Source organism: Larus michahellis, chromosome 2, assembly GCF_964199755.1.
Source record: "Larus michahellis chromosome 2, bLarMic1.1, whole genome shotgun sequence".
NCBI classification, from domain to species: domain Eukaryota; kingdom Metazoa; phylum Chordata; class Aves; order Charadriiformes; family Laridae; genus Larus; species Larus michahellis.
Genome location: NC_133897.1, coordinates 32,127,549 through 32,143,313, shown reverse-complemented (window position 1 = coordinate 32,143,313; position 15,765 = coordinate 32,127,549). Strand labels below are relative to the sequence as shown.

Below are 15,765 nucleotides of genomic sequence, written 5' to 3'. Positions count from 1 at the left end.
GAAGTTGCTAAGGAGAAGTCAGGTGAACATTTATTATTTGATCCCTATCAAGCAAATGAGCATATAAAATGGGTGGTGATACAAGATTTGGCTTGAACCCCAGTGAAGATTTTAGAGGACTGCTCAAACTGTTGCATTTCAGGCATAGCTTCATAAAGTTTAAAAGCTAGATGTGCTCAGCTTCTTGTATGATTAATAACAAAAGATTTCCAAGTGATGATTCAGAACAGAAACTTGTCTACATGCCTTTTGGAAGAACCTTTCCAAAAAGCTTTGTTCTTACTGTTGAGCATACTGGGAGGACAGAGAGATCATCCTGACAGTTTAGGCACCTAACATAAGGGCCTAAATTTAGCTTGTGAGAATACTACTCTAATGGCAATTTAAAGCTCAAAATGAAAATAAGCAAAGGGAGTTGGGGGTTTTGTTCAAGTGTTTTGGGTTTTTTTATTAAGACAGTATTTGAAAACCATAAATAAGTTGAGTTTAATTTTTCAAGACAGTACATAAGCAATTATTCCTCATCCCAAATATGCCTTTTTCTTTATGTTGAGTTTTTAATGTGATGGCAATGAGTAGTATTTCACAAAGAAATGCTTAGTAATTTATTTTTTGCGGACAATTATTCACTTTTCTCTCCTCAAAACTCCAAAAGTGCTGGGCATGAACGTCTGGGTGGTCATTTCAAGCTAGACAGGCTCTTAACATCAATAATTTCTGTACGTTTTACTGAAGATATCTGTGAGCCATTGCTGTGTGTTTCTGAACAACAGCTAAAATAACAGCCACTTGCATTGTATTGCATTGCTTCTATTGACTTTCAATCTGAGCTGTGTCCTTGATTGTTTTATGACCAAACATATTGTGCAGAATAATTTGGGACAATTTCAACATAGTTCTTCATCAGCAGTTATCAGAAATGCTACTAAAGGTTTACCACAGACCTTTTTAATATACAAGATATTTAATACACTTGCTATATGGCTATGTTGGCTAACCGCCATGTAATCACTTTTCTTCTTCTCTTTTTAGTGACCACATAAACACTCGGCATGGATCTAGAAGAACCCTTCTCTAGTTACAGTAAATTTAGGGTGGGTGACCAAATATAAAGAAATGAAGATGTGCTCAGTAACACAGTGTATCCCCAGCAGAGCTCATCTTACAGGGTACATGTCCTCTACATCGTATCGAGTCATGAGGCACAGCTTGTTTTAGTCATCTAGTCTGATAATAACCTAGCTCCCTTATCTCCCAGTCTTCTTTGATGGTCCTTGAATTTGATTAGTGACTTCATCCTGGCCTGTATCAGGAATAGTGTGGTGAGCCAGACTAGGGAAGTGATCATCCCCCTGTACTCGGCACTGGTGAGGCCCCACCTCGAGTACTGCGTTCAGTTTTGGGCCCCTCGCTACAAGAGGGACATTGAGGTGTTGGAGTGTGTCCAGAGAAGGGCTACAAAGCTGGTGAGGGGTCTGGAGGACAAACCTTATGAAGAACGACTGAGGGAGCTGGGGTTGTTTAGCCTGGAGAAGAGGAGGCTGAGGGGAGACCTTATCACCCTCTACAACTACCTGAAAGGAGGTTGTAGAGAGATGGGGGCTGACCTCTTCTCCCTGGTGACAAGTGATAGGACGAGGGGAAATGGGTTCAAGTTACGTCAGGGGAGGTTTAGATTAGATATTAGGAGACATTTTTTCACTGAAAGGGTTATTAAACATTGGAATAGGCTGCCCAGAGAGGTGGTGGATTCACCATCCCTGGAGGTGTTTAAAAAAAGGGTAGATGGGGCACTTAGGGACATGGTTTAGAAGTGGCTTTTGTCAGGGTAGGTTAAAGGTTGGACTCGATGATCTTAAAGGTCCCTTCCAACCTCAACAATTCTATGATTCTATGATTCTATATAAATAGAAATTTAGTGTCAGTTTCTGAAAACCAAAATAGCTCCTCGAAGAAAGTTCTTGAGATACTAGTAGAAAGGCTTGTCTCACAGGTTGGACCCTGCGCTGGTCCCTACACAGCTGGGACATGTAATCACTCTATATGAACTGAACAGTAGGAAATTCTGATGAGGCAATTTGTGTACATGTCCACTAGTTGTATGTTATAGAGTTATCAATAGGAAGAATGTAGGGGTGGGTTGTTTTTTTTTCACAAACACATCTTTTCCTGCAAAATGGATTCCACTTTGTGCCTGTGTGAAACATTTCTAGTACCGAATTATGTATATGTAGTGTCAGAAACTCATCAGAGATCTGACTTCAAATGAAAAGGGAGAGGGAATATGCTTACATTTGAAGGCCTGTTCCAAATATTTTGTTACAATTTCCAGATATATCGTCCTCTGGTCTTTTGCCTGTCATTTATAAATGCTGTGGTTACTGTCGTTTCATCCTGGCTTTAGAGGTATTACCTATTGAAATGAGTATTTAAAATGTGAACTGTCACTTGAATTAGTAATACATTTACAGTTGAAATGTATTTAAACATGACCATCAGAGGGCTGGCTGTCAAGAATATCACTGACAAAATGAATAACATTATCTTGACAGTTTGTGTGTTTTTCTTGGAAAACCAGGAACAGAAATTTCTCAGATTATTTTTTTTTCTCAGATTTTTCTTAAGTGAATTATCATTAGCTTTTAGTGAAGCTGTATCAAAAAGAGCTTGAAATCTCTTCTTGTTCTGACCTTCTCAAACAATCACCTTTCCCAGATATACTGGCTCAGAATATCAGGAGAAACTAAGACGACTATAGTAATTAGTGTTTCATCAAAAATGAATGTAATAATTAAAAATTTTTGGATGGTATCTTACTTTGTCTCTGAGGTAAATGCATGTAATTTAATCAAAAATACCTGGGAGTCAAATATGAAATGACACCTTGAGTCAAACAAGGCAGGACCTGAAGCTTCTTAACTACCTTTTTCTGGATTTGGATCAGTGAATAGTTCAGTACTAGCCCTATCATTTGCTTATCTGAGACTGATGATTATTATGGGGTGAGAAATATTAAAAACAAAGGATGGCTTTTGCTTTTTGTGGGTATGTGCAGAAAGTGGAATACATAATCATAAGGATGCTTGTTTATCTAGAAATTAATTTTTAGTCTTAAGGCACTACAGCGAATTTTTCTTAATCTATTTTCAATGACATTTTTTGTACATCTGTACTATTCCACATTAATAACTGATGTGAGCTAACTGGTTGTTCAGGTTAGATTTGCATTCTGATCCAAAGATTACAGGTTGCTGAATTATCCCTTAAGCTTCCTAGCCTTGTGGATCCATTAAGCCTTAATTAAAGAAGCATCTTAGAAAAAAATAATCAGACCATTTATATCCAAAGAAGATGCACATTGGTCATCTGTTTGTTCACCAGCATAAAAATTATTATTTAATGGAAATTTTAATCACAGCAAGCTTATAGATAGACATATATTAAATGCATTAATCTTTCTATAAGGTTATTCACAATGTATAAGGTTACTCCTCTGAAAAGACTGCTTCAGATTGCTTTCCGGTAATGCTAATACCCATTAAAAAGATGAATATATATGTGTGTAAGTCAATCATAAGGTATTAAAGAGGTGTAGCAACTTAAGCTTCTTTTCTTCTTGGCAGGTCACTTTGAGAAATGCCCTAGTTCAATTAAAATATTTTTTCCATTTCCTAGGAGTAGATTCAGATATGCTCTGTCTGTTCTCTATCTTATCTTCACTGTCAGGATTTAAAACAAACCTGAGTGAGATATAAGAAGGATAGTCCAGCTACTTCAGCCTCTGAACCGGTTCAAATTAAGGGTGTAAATATGTGTATGTGTCTGCCTGTTCATCACACATATGTCCAGGTTGAATATTTGGGAGAGATAGAGGTACAATTTTCAAGAGTATGTTTACAATTTTGTAGAATTTAAAGTGGGATAAACTGCATCTTGTGTTCTTCAGACACCCATTCATTCATCTCTGCTTTCAAAATAGTGAGTAGAAAGCATCTAAACTAGAGAGGCGTAGAAAAGGGAACAAGGTGTGTGAGTTTTTTTCAGGTTAGATTGGTGATACTATGAAAAGAAAGTTCAGAGAAATTATCATCTAAGCTATTGTCATATATTGCATATGACATGTAAATGACTGTAAAAATATTGTATATCTTAAGAAAGAAATGAAGTGTTTTAGGATAGGACCATAAAACTCAAATATTCATATAATATTCTTAGAAAGACAAAGTTGTCTAATTAGCTGGCTCTGTTTTCAAACGCTCTGTACTCAGCATTACTTTGTGCACCACCATTGATTTTGATGCAAAAGTGTTCCTGAAACAAATCTCCATTCTTGGATGCTTTGGTGAAAAATATTGCAATGCTTTAAGCATAAAATGAGCTTTGTGGCTGAAGCATGGGTGTAGTGAAATGTGCTAGTTCCATATTATAGTGATCCCGTAAAATCCTCCTTTCACCTTTCACAGCACGGTATCTCCTCAGATTATTATTAATAATAAAGCTCTTGCAAATTTTAGGCATGTTTGTGTTTCCTTATGGTGTGTTACTTTTGAAAATAGAAAATATTTAGATTCGGATATAGTACTACTGGAAAATCATATTTCAGGCTAGCATACATATCAATTTATTAATAAAATTTAATAAATAATTCCCACCGGTGATATTAATTATAGACCAGTATCTGACTGTCAAATGACCTTTCTAAAATAACCTGCTCACTTGTTACCTTGCTAGGTAATATCATGAAGCATGTGAGTTTGCTTTACTGACTCCTGGGTTTTCATTGTTACATCAGTTTTATTATCAAATACAAAAATAATTTCTCATATTTTACTGGCCGTCCAAAATATCAGGTACCAGGAAAGGTCAGCGTATTAAAGTGACAATATGCGAACAATATTCAGCTTACCATGCATGTGGATATTGCTCTGTTTCTCAGCCCAGTTAATTAGGTGATTTTAATATAGTTTGTGACACAGAAAAGAAATTAAATCTCCATTGGTCCAACAACAGTTGTATGCTCTAATCAGGTTAGGCTGGATGCCTCTTTTGAAATGGCTGAATGAAGTCTGCTAAAATGAATCCTATTTCAAATGTAGCCAAAACAACACACAACGCAGGACGCTCTACTCTCCTCATCCAGAAATACAAAACTTTTAATGGTTGTTCCTCAGGATTCAGGGATGGCATCTGGTAGCTCCTGCAGCTCTTAGGAGACAGAACTTGCATTCCTATCCGCTCTCAAGTTCCTCTTACTTTTAATTCTTCCGGTTATTTTTCATTTATTTACACTAGGATGCATGCTTCTATCTTAACAAATAGAAGATGGTAGACATTTGAAAAACACAAAATTTGCCGTGGTTTTTCTTTTTTTTCCTCTGTTCTTTTTTTCCCCCCCTAAAGCAAAGGATTATCTTGCTAAGACACAACCAGCATGGTCTAGTTTCAGGTTTTCCTATAGTGTGGAGTTATGGTTGGGAAGAGGTCTCTGTGCTAGGGAATCTAAGGACTCTGTACGTTGGACTCAATTAAAGATTCAAAAGAGCAGTTGGGCGGTTGGAGAAAGCCTTAGCAGCTCCCCTGCTTTCAAGCTTATCTGTGTGTAATTACTACTTTGGTTTCCAGTCTCCATTAATAAAAATAGCCTTTCAACAATTTTTGTATGAAATTGGCCTGGCGTGTTCCTGTCTTGTGTTGTGCCTGTCAAAATTAGCTTTGTGTATTACTCTTTTTACCTCTCAGCTCATTAAGTTAGTTGATCCGTTTTGGAGTCAGAAAATGTTCAGGCAGGGGAAAATTTTGATCAAATCAACCTTGCATGGAAACAACTGCCTGTTTGCCATCTGCAGTGGGCATTGATCCCTAGCTTGTTTGTGCCTTGCATTTGTTATGCATGAGTAAGCACATTAGCCTTTTCATTCCATTCATTAGACAGTTAGTCCTTGATTAGCGTTTCCTAGTTTCTGTCAAATATGCTACTACTCCTTTATTCATTTTGTCTTGGGTCTGTCTTTTTCTTTTGCTTCAGTGTGTAGGATATTAACAGTTAACCACAACAGTAGTCCTTTTGTTTCTTTTTCATATAGAACTGGCTAACAAACATACTTTTCTAATGTTGGCACATCTAATGTTGGGATAAAGTATGAATGATGGGTCTTTCTAAAGTTAACAGAATTATTATTTTAGTTCAGCTGGCAGGCTTTGTTTAGAAGTGCGATGTCTTAGGGTTTACTGTCAGCTTTATTTCATCCATCTCCGAGAACTGTGGGATCACCTGGATACTTGTGGATATTTGCCTTATAAAATTACATTGCACATAAAAATAAATCTAAAGAAATGATGAGTGCAATTTGAGAATATAGCACTGAAAGTTTCAGGCGACAGTTTGGATGACAGGACGGAACAATAAGGCATTTTATGACTAACACCAGTTCATTCACAGAGGGGTTTGCTGTCATTTCTTTGTAGAACAGTCAAATGTTAAATGACAATTCCGTTCTTAAAGATAATAGGGAAATAAATAAATAATGTTTTAATGTGCATAAAGCAACAAACTATATACTTCTTTAGAAACTTCATAATGAGATCATGAATAAAGTGAGTATTTCAATGGAGTCTGTACGTTTAGTCAAGGCACTAACTGTTTTTATTTAATCAGTGGTCACAAGTTTTTCCTAAAAATTCTGTACTGTGCTACTTCATTATGTAGGTAGAGTGTGTGTAAAATCTTGCAACTTATTTATTGCCTTTTTATTCATAATCTGAAAAGCTTATTTAAATGTTGTCAATCTATCTGAAGAATTTTATCTTTGACATGATATTAAAGTTCATACATTTATTTTCAGTAAGTGCCCTTGAATTAGTAAACCAAACCTGAAGGTTGGACCAGTCTGTTCTCTGGTGCATGCCCTATTTAAGATAAATAAAAAGTAAATTAAAAGCTATTTTACTCATAAAGTGTTGCAGCCATGTTTGATGTTATTGGGTACCTATATATCTGCACTAAATATTTGCTTGCTTATTTGAAATTTATATTAACATTGATTTGTTTAAATAAAAATTATTTTAAAGAAAATATTTTAATCATGTTTGGAATCAGCAATAAGATAAAATTTAAGTATTTCATTTTGTTTTTTCTCCCAAATATTAATTCTCATTGTTTGAAAATCATTTAAAGTGTTGCCAGATATAGACTTCATATAGAATGTGATACTTCTTTCAAATTCTTAGTTTCCATAGTTCCATAATGGTAAATAATGTATTTTTTTTTCTTTTACATGCTAGTCGATTACAGTGATAGTTTTATTTGTAAGTTTTGTCAAACTCCATTTACATGGAAACTGGAATTCATTTAAATTTCTTACTAACTGAACCAACTCTTTCATACAAATATATGATATATGAAGCATTTTAAGGCATAATTATAAAAACATGATCAAAATTGACTTCTCTGTGTTTACTATCTCCTCCAAGACTGAAGAGTTGGTAGATTTCATGCTCTCACACGTCATTTAATACATACATTAAAAGATGAAAAAACTTTTTAGTTCCTTAATCCCCAATTTGTAAATTTTTAATGTGAAATAAATATTACATGATCTGGAATTAGGAAAACATTGTTTTCCTACCTGCAAAGGAGATAGGTAGCTACAAAAATTCTGTGAAAACTGATTCTAGCACATCAGTTCCCAATATTCTATTTTCAGGAACTCCCACCACCAGAATGGTTTGATTCTTTTTAAAATGTTATACACATATAAGTATTTGATACAACTATTTCATTTCACATACACATTATTTAAATGTATTATTAACATCATTTACTATATTTTAATGTATTTTGATAAAATGTATTTAATTTAATTGACAAGTCTCTTTTTTATATTAAAAATCAATTTTTCCCCCCACGTGATTTCACACCCTGAGCAAATGGGGCATCTCCTGCCATTTATTTCCATTTTCTACCAGATTTTAGAGAAAACTATTGAATGGCCATATGCAAATATCAACAAATGTAATGCTGCTGAATCTATCACTTAGCTTTACTAAAGGAAGAGATTTCATAGACTTTATTTGGTATTCCAACAAAAAAGAACCGTATGAACGGTCTTATTGAAAACCTTCCCCGGATCTGGATGATATTTGCTGTACAGAAGTTGATGCCACTTTCAGTAAACGTAACTATCATGTCTGATTTGTAAAAAGAAATAATGGAGACTGTAATAAGTGTAATGAATTATTAAGTTCAAATACGTCCCATGCTTGAAACAGCGTACCTGTAAACTTCCCAAGTGATAAGAGTATTGCTGTTGTTGAAAATGACAGTTCACAAAACACCTTACAAATGCTATGCCTTGTTTACAGTTTTGGTCTTCCGTTTTGCAATTTTCCTGTCATGGTAGATTTATGGTTTTCTTTTTCCTGTTAGGATGCTTCAATTGCCCACAGATTCCACATCATGAGAGAAAAACATCCAGAGAAGTTCAACAGTAGGTAAGAATCTAAAAATATTTGCATGTGGAAAGATTCTTTCCATGTTATTAAGGTTTGTTCTGTGAGGGGTTAAATTTTGCACATCCTTTAAAATATTGATTCTTGGAAAAGAGAGGAAATTGGTGCATTTTATATCAAGTATATGCTCCCAGACTGCTTGCAGCGTAACTGTTTTATATCTGCTATTTCAACTGAAATGAATAGCATTATAAATAAACTGTTCTCACATGCGAAATGTTTGACTTGTAAGACTAGCATGGACAAGATGATGCATTGTGGTATCTGAGGATCCCTGAATTGACACTTTGCCATTAGGCACTGAAGAACACTTATTAGACAGCTGCAGATGGTGATCCTTATGTTTCATTCCCACACGCACACTGGTGCATTGACAGGGGGCTCTTCCATATATACTCTTAGTAAGGGCAAGTGAATGCCATTTTACACATAAATGCTTTTATCATTAAACAGCTCTGGATATGTAAAAAAGTCAGGACTGAGACTTTGCATCTGTTCCTTGTGTTGCTTTTTGAATTTGCAGTGTTATCTCAGAGCTTTTCTGGAGATTAAAAATGTATTACAACATGTACTGTCAATTCACCTTCTTTCAATATCTGGTTTGTTCAGTAGATAATATTCATACTGCTTGTGTTTGTCTCTTCTTATTTAGGTAATTTAGCACATAAGTTGGGATGGGTAAAACCAACATTTCAGAAACTTTAATTAAAAGGCACATGGGGAGAGGAAAAGAGGATATGAAGTTATTGAGAATAAACAGGGAATGTCTAGAAACAATTATTAACACACATGTTTTGTCATTTGAGCCTACTTAGAGACTTTCTTTAGTTTTCCGTGGGGGTGACCTGGAAAGTCTGGTGTATATGCAAATCTTTGTAGACCTTAGGATGGTAAAATATGCTGTTTGTGCTGTCATCTTAGAGCTGTACAGGATGATGTTTGAATAGGTTTGAATATTATCTAACTTCTTACTGTTTTCATGTTGAAACTATGAATTTTATATTTAACAGTCAGAGAGGGGGGTTTTTTCTTCAATATTCAGTCTGTTAACTTTTATGCAATGACATACTATGAACCAGAGTGTTTGGGGTTTTTTTAAGTCCCACAGCAAACATTTATTTTCAATCACCTGCTCCTCCTACCTCCAATTCTTCTCATTCTGAAAGAATTATGCTATGAAAAGATCTGAACTTAAGCCTGATCTGCACATCCCAATGTATTGTACTCATTCAGCAGGACCAGAGATATTGGACATTTAGCAAATGCAGATATTCTAGGCCCTGAAGACGAAACTAGTTTATCAGTGGTCTTTCTGCATATTTTCAGCAGTTGGCAATTATAATTTATAAAAAGCTCAGCTAATAACATGAGTTTCAGATCAGATTTCATGTCACAATAAATCATATGCCATTAATAACATCTGCTATCAGACTCACCTTGAAATTCATCTATATTTTAAGGAACCTGATGTTTCTAACATTATCTTAAGGAAATTAATTACAAAAATATATAGTTCCAGTCCCTACGTGCTTTGGTACAGCGATATTGAAAGAACTTGAAAAAAGCAATGATTCTCTGGGTATTGAAAGACTATTCAGAAAGATTATTCATTTCTAAAAAAGAATGTAAAGACTTCAGCAAAGTATTGTAATAGAGCCTGATGTTTTAAAATGTTTCTTTTGTGTACTGAGAAAAAAATGCAGATTTCTATTTTTGTTGAATAGAATTTTCCAAATGATGTTAGTTCACAAATAGTTTGTTCCACTAACAATTATTTGCATGTGGCAACACTCCATAATATGTTGCAGCAGCGTTTTTCTGCAGCGTGTGAAAATAAACCCCTTTTTTAGATGTCTGCTAAACCACAAGAATCAATTCACCAGAGTGAGGAATTTTCTGTGCAATCTAAATGATTTAGGATCAACTAGTCTAGCTCAAGTCAGATTCATAGTGGGCTCCATAGTTAATAACACTTACTCATTTGAAAATTCTACGTTGTCACATGTGAATATCTCTCATGAATTAAAAAAAATAATTCTTATGTGGTTTTATGTTAGTTTTCTCTTGCCTGATTTTCCAAGGCTTTGAGCTCCCGCAGCCATCATTCAGTTTTGTAGAATAGGTCCTTGCACTGAGGTTCTACACTGAAAATGAACATGTTAAAAAGATTCCTCACTGAAGAGAATCTTGAAGTCTATACTGTGTGCAGAGGTCTTCTGAAGCTCAAGGGTGTTGTATTTGCTTCAGTGAAGTAAGTTAGGTGATATTTGGGGTTGTAGAATCTTTTGCTTTAAATCCTGGTAATGATCCTCAAATTCCGAAGGACGTTCCTTGACGCTCTGATCCCAAGTTTCATGTGTAAATAGAGCATACCAATATGGAAGCTTCTGACACGTTGTACTTGTGTGTGAAAGCGGAATCTTTCTGCTCTTGTTTACTTTCTCAAAGTGAAGATGAGAGAATATCACAAAAATTAGGACTTTTTAATGACTACAGGCCAATATTGTAGAATGCTTTGGAAGTAGGTGACTTTATTAGGAACCCTGACGCATTTTGAAACTGTGCCACATTCATAGATTTTGGACACAAAGTATTACTGACATTAAAAATAGAAAGAAAGAAATAAAGGTGTGGATTTCTAAACAGGAATTCTAGGGATACTTAGACATTTAGGTCTTTGCAGAATCTAAGATCAAGTATGTGTAAATACTCACGAATTAAAAATCCACTTTATCTGTTCTTTCTTAAATCTTCAAATGACTTAGCAGCTATCTTGTGACATTTTGTTTCAATGAAGCACCTGTTTTATTCGGATTCTTATTAAATTGAAATCAAGTTCCTTTGTCAAAAGGTTCTTCTGTGTTCAGAAGCTTAAATTTCACTGAAAAACACTTAATACATGTCTTAATCACTTGAAAATGTTATACTTGTAAGTTGCAATATGGAATGGGTCCATATTGTTTTCCAAATATGGCTCAGCATTAGTGTCTAACAGTGATCTTAAAATATTCATTACTGGTTCCTAAAATGGATCTGCAGGAGAAGAATTTTTCTTCTGATGATGGTCAAATAGAAAAGAATGGAAGTGAGAAAGCAGTAGCATCCCCGCCTCTGTCAAAAGAATGAATCCTAATGTGCCATTTTAAATAATCGTATCTTATGATCATTAGCACACAGTATCAGAAACCAGTACTGACATTGCATTAAGATTTAAATGTGTTCATAAAGCCCAGAATCTCAGCTGTCACATTACCCACTCTATGGGTCTGAAGTGCTGAGAACCCCGTGCTTGAGAATGCGGAGTTCATTTCCCAGCATCTCCTGCTTAAGAGTAGGGTCAGATATTCTGATTTCAGTGTGGAAGGGCTGAGTTACCCCCAGGGGGGAGAAAACTTGCAAAAGACAGCATTTTGAGTAACAGTATCATTAAACTAGGGCATACTGTTGAAATAACGATTCAGTTAGGCCAAAATGCCCTGCAGGGATATCTGTGTAAACATCATAGACTTGATGCTGGGAATAACAGATGTGTGAGTTATGTGACTGGAATATACACAGGGAAACAAAGAATACATTCAACAAAAAATAATTCAAGTTGATATTAACTATTCTAAAATAGTATTCAGTTAAATTGGGCATGCTAATTTGACTCTCTGGCACCCCGTAGCATAAAAGATATCTCTTAGTCTCGGTAAAGTAAAGTAGGGTTTATAAATTGCATTTACAGTCTTAAGTACATCGTCTTTGAGGTTTTCAAACATCAGTCTATTTTCATCTTTTATGAAGAAAAATCCTAAAGCAGAAAAAAGTTCCTATTCCTAATAACTCAATTTGTATCATGTTTCTGACCACGTACTTTTGAGATTCCCTCTCAACTTGCTTAATTATGCTTTTATTTTGTGCCAATATCTATGCACTTAATCTCTAAGGAATTTTTTAAGTAATAGAAAGTGTGGAGTGTTCTCCAGGAGAATAAGTGTTCTCTGAATTAACATGAGTGAAGGAAGTTACACTTTTGTTTTGACCTACATGTTATGCGACACTGGTTTAATCTGAAAGGCCACAGAAAGAAAAGTTGGGAGAAACGGCAGGTAAATGAATCTTAGCAAGTACTTTCATGTGTCCCAACTTGAGTACTGCACTATACAATGTGGTTATCATAGTACCATAGTACTTGACTCACCCCAAAAAAAAAAAGAAAAGAAAAGAAAAAATTCCTGTCACGCAAACACTATTACTGCATTCAAAGGCTCTATCGTAAAAGATTTCTAACACAGCCTGTCAACAAAGAAACCAGAATGCATTTATTCCACTTGAATATTGGAGATTCCCCAAATCGCTTGCTGTTGAAAGCAAGTACTAGTTCCAGTTGGGTGACTGAAATTAAAAAAGATCAGTGTAAACTTTCTCCTTTTTTTTTTTTGCACAAGGCAACCTCAGTTTAAAAGCAAAATCATTTCTCATGTGAATAAAATGCTCCATTCTCAGATGTGCTTTAAAGTTGGCTTATTTTAGCTTTGAATTGAAAAGTCAAAACGTTTCATTTTGAATAGAACAAACCTATTTTGATGTTTTTATTATTCTTCCAGTTTTTCAGTTTAAGTGATGGAGTCTCCCGGGTTAAATCACAACTGCATATTTGCAGTGAATATACTAATCATTAACACAAAAATCCTAACGTGTATTGCAGACATTTCTGTCTCTTTCCTTCATGCTCCCTTCCTGCTTATGACCGAGCTGAAAACGCTTAAAAAGATGACACTGGCCCCACAGAGAGACCAGATTGCAGACATCTGTTACCTGTCCCATTGAACCCACAGGTTTCTTTTCATAAAAGGGTGCGACTCCAGGGAACAGTACCTCTGAACTCCGGCAGTATTACTGCAACTGTAGTCATCAGAAGAAGCAACACAAGGCAAAAATATTTGTGATTGAGTGTGAAATATTTTCACATGAGCAAGAGATGACTTATAGTTAAACAACCTACTCTGCCTAACTCTGGGTTTTAACATTTGTAGACAGAAAGAGAAAAAAAAAATATCAGCACGTTCTTTTGTCAGACTTCAAACATGCAGTAGCTCATCTTCAGAAAAAGTGCTGGAGGCGTATAACGCGTGCTTGAGTTTATGGAGCTGGGACAAAAGAGGAAAGTTAGAATATGATGCTGATTCAACCTACCTACATCTGTTGTCTACAGAGCAAAATGACAGCAGTCTGCATCTGCAGTATCCACACCTCTCCCTGATACAAGATTTCGTATTTTTATCATTTCTCTAGAAAGTGCTAATAGGTTAAGGCCCTCTGCTTGAGAGACTTCTTACTCTCTTAAACATTATTCTGTGGTGGCTATCTGGGAGGCTGGTGTGGTTGGGCAACCTTAAGTTCAGGCTCATGAGGACTAGAGGCAGTGTGCTGTATAAAATATATTTTAAGTAGGTGCCCCTAAGTCCTGAACGTCCCCTGTGGTTTCAAAGTACATCTCTGGAAGCAGTGCGCTGTACCAGACCTTAAGCAAAGAAGTGAATTTATTTGTATTTTCAGGGTCCTCAGCTGTCAAATTCACTACTGCAGGACTAAAATGGGGTCAGATCTTTTTCTGTTATAATGGTAAGGGTGATCTGTTTATTGGGTACTTCCATTGGAGGGGGTTGTGAAACGCCTGCTATTCTGCGCTTTTAAAAACAAACAAATAACTGAAATATGTACCATTAATATTGACACAAGATGTGAGGATTTTTTTTCCTTTACAGAAAGTTATCTGTTTTAAAGATAAGTAATGATGCCCAGTTGTTAAACAAACAGTTGCTTTAGAAATTGTCAAGGAAGTTGTATGGCCGTGTTAAAGAGTGAAAATCATTGCATTGTACAGGAGGAAGAATTTTTTAACATGGTGCACAATCATACAGAGGCGTTGGCCCAGCATGCATTAGGCAACTAAAATGTTGATTTCCAACAGGTCTATGCATATGCTATAGGCCAAGGCCAATGATATCTAATTTTCTTCAAGTGATGTCAGACTGGTAAAGGAATTTATTGCAGGTGATGTTTCATTGCTCAGAGTAGGTCATTGAACCTTTTCTATGGATTGAAGTGCCTATTGGATGTTCTACGCATTCTGTAATTAATTAAAACTACTGCCTTTTATTACAGAACGTTAAAGGTAAACTGAACTATATAGGAACTAAAACTCAGTCTCTTCCACTGTTTAGTCACACCATTTGAAATAACAATTAATAACGCAGTGATAGAAAAAGGCTTCTGACTATCATTTGTAGTAAATTCCCATGTGAAGGGAGTCTATAACAGATATGAGAAATACTGTAACAAAACTACTGAACTACAGCTTGCTGATAAAGTATGGTCAAGTATTTCTATATGTATGAATAAGGTTATTTTCCCTGATTTTCATGAGCACACACCAAACAAAATGCTTACTAATACAACTGGTTTTTATCAAATATTGCTTACTTTTTTTGGAGAAGGATTGATTTATGCTCAGAACTAGTGAATACTAACAATGTAAACTTGGAGCTGGTTTTCAAACTTCATTTTAGATCAATTATACTTCAAATCTTAAGTAAATGGAAAATCTTTACATAAGCTTTATGTGGATATATTTCATATTTACAACAGATGCTGGGCTTTATAAACAGTTAAGCAGCAGCCATTTCTAATATATATCGCAAAACCAACAAAACCTTCTTTCAAAATCCAGTCAAGGTTGCTAAGTGGCCACAGCGCACTTACGTATAGTATTATTGACAATATCCAAGCCATTAAAAGCAATGAAATGAATTGTTAAGGAATAAATTTTACACTTCCTATTTAATAAACATAAACACATTATTCTTTAGTACAAAGAAATTAAAATTTAATCACAACATGAAAACCTTTACTCTGAACTGTGGGTGCTTTATGGGGCTTTTTTTTAATCCTTTAATTCCAGTAATTAAGCCCCTGTTGTTATACAGGCATATACTACAGTACCCATAGAAAATGAGGAGAGTCCAAATGCTCCTTTAGTACCGCACAGACTGACGTGATGAACAGCATGTGCTTTTACTTGCCTTGTGCTTTAAGTCATAAGAAATTGGGTCCTAGAGTTGCTTCAGATCCAGAATCTTACAACTAATATACCCCAGGCTTCCAGCTCTACTCTTTGAAATTACAAATTAGTTTGTGTCACTTTAGAGAGACTTAGGTAATTGGAAAAATAAATTAAAAAAATTTGCCAATTCTCCTAACTCTATTTTAGTA

At 35.3% G+C, this 15,765-nt stretch overlaps 1 protein-coding gene across 9 annotated transcripts in view; it reads left to right on the top strand.

The window, feature by feature from the left end:
- The window catches only part of DGKB (diacylglycerol kinase beta), a 362,621-nt gene that overhangs the window by 212,327 nt on the left and 134,529 nt on the right, over window positions 1-15,765 (top strand). For all 9 annotated transcript variants that reach the window (XM_074574782.1, XM_074574785.1, XM_074574779.1 and 6 more), the window contains one exon: window positions 8,426-8,490. In XM_074574782.1, coding sequence (XP_074430883.1) covers window positions 8,426-8,490 — 65 coding nt within the window. The remainder of the gene's footprint in view (window positions 1-8,425; window positions 8,491-15,765) is intronic.